The 13,599-nt window shown below is 39.8% G+C and overlaps 1 protein-coding gene across 7 annotated transcripts in view; it reads left to right on the top strand.

Moving 5' to 3' along the window:
* The window catches only part of LOC113533549 (receptor-type tyrosine-protein phosphatase mu), a 201,819-nt gene that overhangs the window by 48,463 nt on the left and 139,757 nt on the right, over positions 1 to 13,599 (top strand). For all 7 annotated transcript variants that reach the window (XM_053227520.1, XM_053227519.1, XM_053227518.1 and 4 more), the window contains exon 2: positions 6,057 to 6,179. In XM_053227520.1, the coding sequence (XP_053083495.1) occupies positions 6,057 to 6,179 (123 nt within the window). The remainder of the gene's footprint in view (positions 1 to 6,056; positions 6,180 to 13,599) is intronic.

Below are 13,599 nucleotides of genomic sequence, written 5' to 3'. Positions count from 1 at the left end.
GCAAAGTCGCTATTTAGTTGACTGTAAAGAGATCTTTAGCAAACAGTAACCATTTGCAATTTTTACCAAGGGCACATATTTCAGCTTTGTCGCACACTTGTCAAGTGCTGTTATATTTTTTGATGGATTTTAATGGAACAAGATGCATTCAGGGACAGCTGATGGCTGGCAGGCAGAAAAGGAGAGTAGGGAGATTCATTTGAATGCGCGATTCTTCCCGGCCCCTTTTGTTATGATTTGCAGGAGTCGTCCCTGTTTGAGTCCCCGGTGGTAAGTAGTGAAATAACACACTGGCTTTTCATTTCAAGGACAAAAGAAGTGACTTCATCCAAAACATCACCTTTGTATGGACACGTGCACATGCTCGGCTCCCCAGAGATCATGTTTGAGACACGTGTGCAAAGACGTGATTCAATATTTACCGCAAAAATAATTGTATCAGGGGCTGGGAGTGAAAGAATTAGCCCCAAGGACCTTTTCAGGGTCTTTGGATGTGGCACAATCAATCAATCAATCAATAAGTGCTCCAAGCAATAAGGACGGAAGAAAAAACAACATTGAATGAACAAACACCTGTTTCATGAGCAGAATGCTAAAACGCCAGTGCTTAATTCAATCTTGGTTTAGTTAATCTTAGTTAATTCAGTTTTATTTGCAATGACTTGGCGTCCTTTTGAGTTCCATATTCAGTTATTAAAGTGACGGCATTACTGCACAAGATATCACTCCTGACACACTTGCAGTGACTACTTAATCACAAAACACCTTCTTTTCTGTGTGTGTGTGTGTGTGTGTGTGTGCTAGGTGGGATTTTGAAATTTGGGAGCATAACGACTGAACACAAGCATTGATAGAAGCAAATTCTGACCCCACGACTCCGCACTGCAGAATCAAAGATTTATGCGCATGGGAGCAAACGTACATTTGTTGAATGCATGCACAGATGATCAATGGGCTGACATTAAGTCAGTGTTTGCCAACACATGCTGTGGGCCTCACACAGACTCTCACACACACATACACACACACACATGCTGAGGGCTTCATGCTGCTCCGAGCACCTCATGTAGGGTAGGAACGGCCTTTGAAAATATATAAAAGATTAGTGGCATGTGAAGTATTCAGCGGAGAGCTTTCAATGACAGCCACAGCTCTTCTCCGCGGAGCTGCCATGTTGGAGGCTGCCAGTGCCCTCGTTTTCTCTCCATTTGTCTTTTTGATGTATGACACTGCATATTAAACAGCATGCTAACCTGCTCATGCTTTTCCAGAGCTGCATCATTCAGTAGGAGACGCAACGCACTAAACAAGAAGGTTTATCTCTTAGAAAGACTGACACAAGTCGCATTTATCCCTCTCTTAGGAAGCTGCTAAGGAAAAGCAGGAAGCCTAAAGGATGGCAGGGCTACCGAGTGTTGTTTTTGTTCATACTACTGAATTTCAGACTGTTTGGGACACCATACTAATACAACCTTCCAAAATGAAAAAAAAAGCCAAGTGTGCACAATGGTGAATGGTTGTCTGATTGTGGTATGAGCGATCTTGTTGGTCTGAGCTAATTGGCACTATTGGCACCGTGTTTTGCAAGCTTGGTTTGGCTCTCCCTCGTCAAGCCGTTTGAGCATCTGGCTGCACAGCTGGGGCCACATAACCAGCCCAGTGACCCGGTGAACACACTCGGGGTCCTCATTAGGAGACAGAGAGGGATCTGTTGGCACGCTGCTGACCGGCTCTGTTAATTAGAGAAAGAGTGGTACCAGCAGTAGCATTTAAAGTACACCGTAAGTAACACTGGAGCTGACACAAAGATGGTTATTAGATCTTATGCAAATTTGTGAAATTGTCTCTTACAAGAGGTGTACTGTATATCAGCCATCTTTAACACAGATATTTTATATGGCAATAAACTATCAGGATTTCTTGTGAGTTGAAAAAAGTGGCATTTGGTGACACCTGTGAAGAATTGTATGTGTAAAGACATTTCCACTGGTAATGAGGCAGTCCTGCGAATATTAACAGAGGCATTAGATAGGTCTCATTTAATTACTGGTTACCAGGGTCTGAAATTAACTTTTTCCTTCACCTGCCACAGTTGCTGGTAATTTTTTTTGGAATTTCTACCAGCTGCCTCACAAAAACAGAAACTACCAACGTTGTTTTAAAAGATATAATTGATATAAACAAAAAGTTTTTTTTATCTTTATTTTAAAGTAATCATAAAAAGTCATCTGCACACACACATTCATTAAAGTTTAAAACACTCAACTATTCAATCATACATAAGAACACATCAATCCTTTCCCTTTACGTGCAATGCCTTGGACATATGCACTTATTTAAATGGATAGTTCTTATTTAAATGGATTATTTACTCATCTTCAATCTGTATGACTTTCTTTCTTCAGTGGAACACAAAAGGAGATCTTACGATTAGCCAATTTTTTCCCAGTTTTTGCTTCCGGGTTTTTGCTTTTTCTTCGCTTCCACTTTCAAAGTGACATTTAATGTTTGTACAGCCAATAGTAATCACGAATGTTGAGGGAGGAACAAGAACAACTAAATTATGCAAATTTATCTATATCTATTTTTGTAAGCCCTAGCTGTGCAAGAAATGAACCCGCTAAAGAGGTGGATGACCAGACAATTTTACGTGCCGGCCACTGCCGACAGTTCACCCGCATTTGGTGGGTTGCGGTTGTTAAATTCATACCCTGCTGGTTACTCTTTGGTAGAGAAGAATGAAAAACAGGCCAAAATGTGACAATTATGTAAGTGTACAGACACCAAGCTCATAGTATCTCAAAACGGAGGCATTAATTCAGGCTACACCAAAGTACTTTTGAATTCTCTATTCTGATTGGTCTCTAAGGAGACGTTTGTTTAACATTTGTAACAATCCGTAAGTTTTCTGCCACGTCTTCAGGACAGAGGCTGCTTGTTTTATTTTTGTCTCATTAACTTCAAGAGATACAAAAAAGGGAGACTTTTGAATGAATGAATGAATGAATGAAGAAATGTTTGTGGGTGTTATAATGTAAGTGATAACAGGAACTAACTTCACATGTTTCCATGACATTAAATGTAAAAAGTACAATGTGCTATTCTTTAATAAAATTAAAAAATTGTAATAGTTTGCAAATTGTTGTGGTATAACAGGAATAAAACACTTTGGGACATGCTCTTATTGGAAAACAGTCAACTTCAGGGTGGTACCAATAGCTTTGCTTTGTGTCAGGCTGTCACACACTAATCCATCATTGATTATTTTCCTCTAACAGCATGTCACAGTCGTGTTTTATTCCTTACCTATTGCCCACCCCTAATATACATTACTGAAAGTTTAATAAATCCAGTGGCATTAAAATCAGGAAACTGCTTTAACTTTGCTGTCTGCGTCTTCCAGATAGAGTTTCTCTCGCTACTTCCAGAGTCTCCTGACAGCATTGTGAGAAAATGAAGACAAGGCCAGTCTTCCTGTCTTATCACTCTCTTTTCACTGACTGTTCCTTAATGCTCTCTCCATATTCAAGGCAGACAAGAGGCCTGAATCCATCAGCAGAGAGCAGGGCGTGAATTTGGATGTAGACAATAGAGACGTATCAATCAGCTATCGGCTAACAAGCTGGCTTTAAAACCCAGCCATACCGTAAACCCAAACCCCAGACAAAAAGTCCCAATTATCTCCAAGTAACGACTTCCACACACAGATGCACACAAAGACACACACATACACACATCTTAATGCAAGAATTTGCTTTTCCCATTGAACGCACGCATGCACAAGCTTACACAAAAGCCAAAGTACGCCATTAGACAGGCTGGGTGTCGATGATGATGCGAGAGAGAGAGCATGCTGGGGCTCATTTGCAGCCTCATTTGGCCATTTGCTTTAAATGTCATCTCATAGATGAAGGCAGCAAAACAAAAAGCATGCGCACACCCACGTGCACATGCACACACTCCAGAAAAAATAATGTATCATGCTTTAGAGGTTATGATGGATTGGTCCTGGCGTGCTGATACACTGCTACTATAAAGCCCTGAGAGGGTAAAAGCTCAGTGTTTCGGACTTTCTGAGATGATGCATGCATTGAAGTGTTACAGTGCGCACTGGAGGAAGTGCCGGAGTATGAGTGTGACTGTATGCATATGACAGATGGTGTGTATATGTCTGCTTCTGTGCATGAGTGAGGCTAAGAGTAAGGAGGTATACGCAATCATGTTCCTGCTCCTGTGTAGATTTATTGTAGCCTTGTGTGTGGCCTCTTAAAATATTGATGCATTGCACCTTTGTTTTCCATTTGCTGTGGAGAGCGCATAATGTTTCAGGCCTCTCTTAAGGTTGTTCAGAATGCACTTAGTGTGTAGATGCGAGAGGGAAAAGCCTTTCTCTGGATTTCTAAGTGATGTGGTTAAAATCACAATAATCATGTGCACCTGCTCTCTACTGCTCAACTGCTCACTTAAACAGTTTAACATGCTCTCCTGTAATGGCTCATTACAATAGTTTAGCAGCACACCATCAAACCAAACTGTCCTGCATTTGTCCTTTTATGTAGAGTTTTTATGGACAGCTTAACTTATAAACTTGGACAAGACTTTGTTGGTGGAAGATAAAAACCAATATAGTGTGCTAAGCATCTCAATGAAAGAGTGGTGATTTCTCCAAATTAAAACAATCTGCCAAAGGAACAAGACTATTTAAACTTTGAAATTAGTAAATGTCTAGAAATAGGGTTAATAATCTTATATCTGCGATCTTATAATAGAAAATGCTAAATGAGTTTGATTATATTTAAGATATTTTCACTTTCTAAGATATAATTTTTTTGCATCGTGTAGGAGGTGAAGCCAGTTGACATTCAAAATGGCTGATGATGCAATACTTGTTGTCAAAAAATGACATTCAGTCCATGCGATCTAAAGTTGTGAGAATGTAGCTCTATTTCTTATGTTTCCTCACTTCAGTGCTCCCCCAGCAACAATGCAAACGAAGCTGTCAGTAATGCCATTGCTGTTGCAGTGTCTTGCCACTGGAAAAGAGAAATCCTTCAATCTGATGATAGAAAGGTGCTCGGTGTTTCTGGAGCTGAGGCCACAGTATGAAAGGAAAAGCCGGAAGGGTGTGTGAAGGGAGGCTGAGAGCTCATTTTGTTCATAATTGATCATTTTGAAAAAAAACATCAGTCATTGAACACATTTTAATATGTGAAAGCTCTTGTCTTTTTGAACACACACTTTGTCTTTGTAGCCATTAATATTTTAGCCATGTTAGCTCTGTAAACAAGACCAGTTAAGTAACGAGTGTGGTTAAATGAGCAATCACTGTCAGCCTGAAACAAAGCAAAAGTGCAAAATAATAGTAACCGCCCCTTTGATCTTGGCACTAAAAGCCTCTTACTTCTGTTTGGTAGTTTTTAACAGATTTTAATGCTAGACCTGAATCTGCGACGATGCAAAGTATGGCTTCCAACTAGCAAAAAATGAGTTTCTACTTTCTTCTTGATGTCTTTCTTTGCTCAGGTGTCATTAAAATAATGGCACTATAACTCAGAAGACGCACACACTTCACCGCATGTGTGTGGTCACATCTTCATCAACTTGCTGCATCTGTGAATGCACACGCGTGTCCCGCGGGAAGGATTAGGATAGATGAGAGCTAAACGTGAGATGATCGGCGAGGGAAGTTTGGTCTCTTACCAGCGGGAAAATGAATCAAATTTATGCCCGATGGCGCGACAGGAGCACGCCGCTTAACGATGATGGAGTTTGGACACTTCATTTCTGTCATTGTGGAATTGGCCTGCCGCGCGCCTAATGATGGTAATATATGTTACTGTGCGCCTGGCGCACCCATCCCTCTCTCCATCTCACTTAAAAACGCTCTCATTGTTTGGCAGATTGCATTATGAACACCCGTATTAGAGGCAGGAAAGAGGAGGAGGGGGGAGGCGAAAAATAGGGGAAGAGAACATACTTTATATGTTCATTTATTTGCAGGATGAGTTAATGGAAAACGCTACAGCGATATTAATTCCCCTACTCTTTTGTCGCAGGCGATTGCAGCTTCGAGAAGCCGTTTGGGGCGTGCGGCTACAGCCAGGGACGAGATGACGACCTTGAGTGGGAACAGGCCAACACCAAAGAAAAGCCTTCCGCAAACCAGTGGATGCCTCCTGGTGAGCTTTACATAAACACTTATAAACACACAAGATTCACAACTAAAATAACCACCCACATGCATGTTCTTATAACACGATCCACTAAACTCACACATACACATGTCCTTTAGCGCTTTGTACTGTATGTGTTATATTACAGATTCATGTATATTTATATAAATTTACATTACATTACATTCATTTCTTTGGCAAATGCTTTTATTTAAAGTGACTTACAAGTGATACTGACTGAAATCTAAGCACTGAGGTGTTAAAGGAGACAATAGAGTGCAACAAGTTTCTGCCAACTGACCAGAAATGCGAGAAAGAAACAGAAAGTTGTAAGTTGAAAGTTGAACAATAAGATATATAGTTATCGATCTAGTGCTAGTGCTAGTACCCTTACAAGAATCCTGTGCCTGAGTGGTGCAACAGAAAAGCCTTTGCCCTATCATCAGGAGCTCATGAGTACAAATTCTGACAATGACACAGCCATCTGTGGCTGGGAGGCAAGGGAGTTGAATTGTGTTCTCTGGGTGGGAGGGATGGCATACTCTCACTGACACTAGCCAGTTGCGGGTATCTGTTAGTTCATGTGTTTGGAAGAGGGTAGATAATGCTTTCCTTCGAGTATGTGATGCAAATGTGTAAGCCTTCATCCTCCCCTGCTACACCAGGTGGGTGAGGATTGGCAGGTAATTGAAACATTAAGTTTAAAACTGTAAAGTCTTTTTTTTTTAATCTGAAGAAAGAAAAATGTTATTATTTTATTTCAAAAATAAAAATCAATTCATTTTGTAGACATTAAATAAAAAAAAAAAGAATAGGTTACTACTGTATTGCTGGGAGTGTGTGAGCAGCCTATGATAATTGTAATATGATATCTCTTTGTCCTGGGTTTCCTCATTAGCAAATATGGAGCATTGAAATTTAATCAAATACACCAGCTCTGTCTATGTCAGAGTTGTTCAGACAAGGACTGGGCTTCCTAAGACTTTACTGAGAGCAGGTTGTTGACAAGGTAAGACAAAATGGATGCTTTACATTGTAATTAACATCATGTTGCATGGATTTATAGTTCCATAAAACAGCACAAAAGCTGCTCTGAAGCTCATACCTGCAGGGGACAGTGCTTAAAGAGATTAAGCCTTGTAGAAATGGCTCAGAAGTAAATAAAAAACCAAGTACGGCAATGACCCCAGCTGTCACTCTTTCCCACTAGTAAGTTCCCAACAGTAATACAGCTACAGATCTGACTGCAGGTACAAATAAATTAATGGATCTAAAATGAGATCACCGCTTCCCGCACTGGCAGCTCTCACATCAATATCAGTGTCTCGCCCAGCTGATGGGACGAAAAACAAAAGTTGTGGATTGAATTTTAATTTTAAAAACTGCTAATCTATTTAATTTATTTTACCATCAGTGGCATCGAAGAGTATTTGAAATTCTACAATATTTTTTGTTTCTCATGCCCCTCCGTATCTGCATTTCTCTTTCTTGCTTGCTTAGATTTTCTCTTTCTCTTTACTGTTTCATTTGATGAATTTTCATTTGATTTGAGATGAGCCGGGAGCAAAGACGAGACCGTCAGCACCTGCAGGATTAAATCAGAACTAAGCCATTTTTTCCCCCACATCATCACAAAGATAGCACTCTAATTGAATGAATATTGTTTTCCTTTTAAATCAAATGGGCACACACACAAATGCACACACACTGCACCAAAGATAGATTGTGTCCGTCTCACTTTCCTCCTCCTCCTTCTCTCCTTTCTCCCTCAGAGTGACAAGGGAAGTCACTTGAGCAGGAGCCATAGAATTTAATAAGAGGCCTGCACTAATTCTGAGGTGCCTTTGTGTTATATTGAAGTGTGTGTGTGTGTGTGTGTCTTTGTGTTTCTTTGTGTGTGTGTTCAGTGAGGATGATTGCAACTCAGGAGAAATGAACTGACAAAGTGAAACACATTTACTTTGCTGGAATTGATCTGTGTATCTGTGTGCTTGTGTGTGTGTGTGTGTGTGTGTGTGTGTGTGAAGAGAAGGAAGGATAAAATGCTATCCAACGCCCAGTTCTGACCTGCAAATGGACACTCTGTCTCCATGTAGCATCTCCAAGCTGATCATTTGTCTAGAAGCTTCCATTTGCATGAGAATGTGATCGTGTTGTCCCCTCAGGCTGTGCTTTTACAAGGCCCTTTTCCATGCTACCTCTTTAACTGGAGGTAATTAGCAGCTTCTTGCTCCATCTCTCTCTCTACGAATATCTTAAGTACCAGTCAATGCACTGATCTGCCTTTCAGCGTAGTGTATATCTGTCTCTAATTCTTTCTACGTGAAGGATGTAATGGAGGAAGAGAGAGTACACAGCACTCAGTTTTTTTGGAGGGTCCGTGCATGTTTTATTGTGTTTTTCCTCTAATAGGCATCATGTTTACATGAATCACAAGCAAGATGGCCACAGATGGCAAGTGCGCACAAACATGCAAACTTAATTTGGTCACTTCTCTGTGAGCATATTGACCGTATTATCATGAATTATAAACAAGTCATGCTCACATAAACACCAACTACTGACTATTCACTGTGTAATGTAATCATGGGTGATGTCTTAAATAAACAAGATACCCACGTGCACATGCACACACATGCAGACATTAACAAACAAACAAGCACAATCAGAGACACACAACCCCAGCAGTGAGATTAGTCACCTATGGCAGCATGCAGCCGTCTGGCCTCCTCATGACTGGAGCAGAAGGCGCCGGAACCACTGCACATGACTGTTTGCCCAACGTGGCTGTGTTTGGAAGCTTAAAGTTTAAAGTGCCCTGAAGGAGCTCTTATGTTTACAGATCAAAGCAGGTTGAGCGTGCTGGCAGATCAATCACCCAACTCCAAATAGATACTCTCGTGTTACAGAATACGCATCCATAGCAGCTGTATTGATCGATTTGTAAGTCTGTAAGATTCACTTATTAAAATACTTAAAAAAGGTTTTGAATTTGAGTAAATCATGACAGCATAAGGGCTCTCTCATAGTAAAAGTTGTTGCAGACTAACAGCCATAGCAACAAAATAAAATAATAATAATTATGATGAAAAAACACCTAATGTTTGCTGGAGACTCCCTGCACTGAGTCATTTAAAGACATAAGCAACTGCAACAATTGGAACTTGCTGTGACTGATACATTGAAATGAAATGTTTGACCTATTTAACAGTTAGCTGCGAAGAATACAGCCTGTCTTACTGACTGTTACAAATCACTGGTGAGTCCTTCCATGAATAATAAATAAAAAGCTTTGCTCATGTATGCAGAAGAGGGCAGATAGCACTTTCCTCTGAGTGTGTCTTGGAGGAAGCATGTTAGCCTTTACCCTCCCCAAATGATATGATAGGGGAGAGAGTGCTTTGGTATAAAAAAGTGTCACCAAACTTTCGATATTTTCTGAAACAATACTTCCAGTCAGCCACCACAAATGAAGCTCATGAAAGAACACAGCATATTATTGGCTATTGTCACTCTAATGGACAGGAAAATGACAGGAGACATGACGTCCTTTGCAACATCACATCAGAGCCAATTATGATCTTGTGGACTTCCATCCATGGATGAGCTAGCTTTTCTGAATTACTCTAGAGTTGCTTGAACATGCTCAACAAGCAGACATTAAGCAGAACATCTGCTAAGTAAATACCTCAGTAGAGGCTGAAGAAACACCCAAAGCCTCTTGGTGCACCCTGAAGAAGAGAAAAAACAGACAAACATGACATGCTGAGGTTAATGCAGACTAGGAAGCATGCGATTATTTATTAGTTTGCCACTCTGTTTATAAATTCTATGAGTTGCTGGAGTGGGTGCTTGTTTGATGAAAGGGCCAGGAGCTGACTGCATGACCCGCAATAAATCCTACACCTCACACAGCATGTTACACCTTCTCAGCATCTTTAACAAATTTTCTTCTCCCTCACTCTTCTCTCATGAGTTCTATCCACTGACATATAGCCCACTGACTAAAAGCAGACCTATTAAACCTAAAAGACAGAGAAGAGCCCACTATGTGTGTGTGTGTGTGACATATCACCTGGTATCTAATGACAGTTTTAATAGAAATGGGTTCTGTGTGTTCTATCTGGCTCCAATATATAGCCATAATATTAATGCACATACATATATCCCTAATTTTATAAATTGTTTGTTTGTAAAATGAATGTCTTCAGGGGATTTGTGATTCTTTTTAAAGTTAATTTTCATTTCTGTTCTATATAAATATTCCTCATTCATGTTAAAATATAGGAGATTTGGACTAAACTCTGAAGGCCAGTTCAGTGCTCCAGCAGACTAAACTAGTGAAAGTGGTCATGCTTGCAAGATGTTTGGTTGTGCTGCTGCTGAAAAAATTGCTAGTAATTAAAAGTTGTTTTGCTTCACAGGAATAGCAAATGAAACAAATGACTCTAATACATGGCAAATACTTTTGAAATCCAGCCGCGGGTGAAAGAGTTGCTTTTCTATGTAAAAGTCGTGCTGGGATCTGACCTTGCTGTAAAACGCAATCTATAATGAACTCTAATTGGTGCTCTGCTTTTTCTGTTAGGATTTCTCACTTCTGAACAAAGGACTAAGCAAGCCCCCAAGTATTTCTGTCTTCCTCGCTTCCTTCCATGCAGTTTGTCTTTATGTCTTTGCTTTACCCTCTTCTTTTGAGTGTAGCAGACTGGCAGGAGAAGTGCTGTGGGTCCCCAGAGTAGTCTTGTGGGAAATAATAGGCAGGGCACGAAGGAAATGGGGGTCTTCTAGGCTAGATTAATTAGCTTTTTTTCCCACCCACGCTCTATTATGCTAAATACTATATCAATCTTTGCTAAGCCTGAATGCCTTATTGTCTGGGTTGCAAATGACTATGCAAAAATATGTGTGCAAGCAGGAAAAAAATTCAGCTTATAGTTGACATGGAGAGTTTCATTACTCGAGGTGTTAATGCAGGAGACTGGTGCATTTTTTCTACAAGAACTGCAATGAGTAATCACTTGAAGGAATATACGTACATATTGCACCAGGTATATATGGCATATTTTTTTTACCAATTTAACATTTCTCTTATATTTTTAAACAGAAAGTAGTATTTTCTATCTCTTGTCTTGATGGAATACTTCTTGTTTATTTCTTATTTATTAATTTCCAAGCCAAATGTTACCATGTTTTGGTATGTGCCATCCAGAAATCCAGAATATTCATCTCTCAAGATCAAACGTCATTATTTTAATGAAGTCTTGACTCGGAATTAGTTGTATTCATTTTCTCAGCCTCATTAACTGAATTAAGCACTCTGCATAATGGTTTACTTTACCCCCGTCTGTGCATCCATAAGTTGCTGGCTGGCATTGTCATTCCAAAGGGAAGTGAGGCATGTGAGGAAGCTGGACTGAAGGACATCAGACATTTCAATCACATCAGCCAGACATGAAAACTGCTAAAACGGGAAGGCACAACCATGATGTGAAAATAAGCTAATTGGATTCTCTGCGTTTAATCTTTGAGGAAACACTCTGTACTGGGGAAAGTCAAAGAGTTGAAGAATGACCCTCTTATATGATTATGGGGCAAGTAGCAAAGCAAGAGCAGACATATTTTCACCTGATATGAATTCATGACAGCAAGCATCATTGTGTTCCTACAGTCCACTCCGAAAGTATTGAAACGACAAGGCCAATTCTTTTGTTTTTTTTATACACTGAAGACATTTGGATTTTATACACTGAAGACATTTGGATTTGTTAAAACAATACATTTTTTCAAGTTATCAAAAATATTGGAACCCGTGAATGACAGGTGTTTTTTGTTGCCCAGGTGTGTCCTGTTAAATTGATTGTTTTAACAATTAATAGCTCTGAATATCTACTATTGGTTTGAGCCCTGTATTTCACCTGTGAAGACTGGATTTGTTGTTTAAAAGGATAAACTGACATGAAGACCAGATAGCTGTCTATGGGAGAAAAACATGCTATTTTGAAGCTGAGAAAAGAGGGAAAATTGATCAGAACAAATATTGGGCATAGCCAATACAACAATTTGAAATGTCCTGAAAGAAAGAAAGAATCCAATTAGCTTATTTAGCAACAATTAGCAACCAGACATCAAGCAGGTCGGCCAAGGAAAGCAACAGTAGTGGATGACAGAACCATTGTGAGTGCTGTGAAGAAAAACCAAAAACCAAAAAACCCAAAGTGTGGAGAAAGAAAGGATCTACTCATGATCCATCACATACAATCTCATTGGTCAAGCACAGTGGACATAGTATCATGGCTTGGGCTTGCATGGCTGCTTCTGGAATGGGCTCACTAATCTTTATTGATGATAATAGGAGCAGAATGAATTCAGAAGTCTACAGAAACATTCTGTCTGCCAGTTTACGTAGAAATGCATCTGATCTAATTGGGAGGAACTTCATCATGAAGCTGCCAACACAGCAAAGGCTTTCCAAGTCAATCTCCAGACCTTATCCATATTGAGCGTGTATTTCACCTTCTGAAGAGGAGGCTGCATGGAGAAACCCCCTAAAAAACAACAACTGAAAGAAGCTACAGTAGAAGCCTGGAAAAGCATCACAAAAGAAGAATGCAGGAGAACAGTGCAAGGTGATGTCAGTGGGTTGCCAGCTTGATGCAGTTATTGGAAGCAAGGATGTGAACCTAAATATTAAGTGTTATTTACTTTCATTTACTTTAAGACTATCTGTTCCTTCACTTTTGCTCACTTAAAAATTGGGTGGTCTGCCACCAAAGGTGCCATGTTCAAAGTTGTTTAACACAACTAGATGTAATTATCAGGAAATTAAAGCTGAAATTCTGATCTATTGACTCATATTCATCTTCTGATGTCAAATCCAAATGTCTTCAGGATTGGCCTTGCTGTTCCAATACTCTCAGACCAAACTCTATATGTCCCTGTTTGTAATTCATATTCATCCAAAATGCATTAAAATAAACAAGCTTATGATTAAGAATTTGGCTTAATTTACTAACGTTATGCCACAGAGAATGTAATTTATCCTGGTTAAAAAGGGCAATTCGTGAAATTGGAGCTGTAGCAGAAACACTGGTTAAATGGTTTCATTTTATTTCAGACTTTACACTGCACTTATTTTACAGGAGAGGCTTCCACCATTTCTATATGCACATATCACTTTTTATTTTCATACTGCTGCTCAGGATCTACACCGTTTACATCTTCAAGGAGACCTTTTTTGATTTTCTACTAGAGGTAGAAAGAACCCAACAATAAAAGCTGTGGGAGTGAGCAGGCTTTAGTCTCATGCATGCGGGAGCAGGTGGTCAGATACGCTATATGGCCAAAAGTTTGTGGAGAACTGTGGGAGTTGAAAGCACATAATTGTAGAGAATGTCTTTGTATGCTGTAGCATTACAATTTCCCT

Source organism: Pangasianodon hypophthalmus, chromosome 21, assembly GCF_027358585.1.
Source record: "Pangasianodon hypophthalmus isolate fPanHyp1 chromosome 21, fPanHyp1.pri, whole genome shotgun sequence".
Taxonomy (NCBI): Eukaryota; Metazoa; Chordata; class Actinopteri; order Siluriformes; family Pangasiidae; genus Pangasianodon; species Pangasianodon hypophthalmus.
The sequence above is the reverse complement of the archived record's forward strand: the minus strand, read 5'-3'. Positions and strand labels throughout refer to the sequence as shown.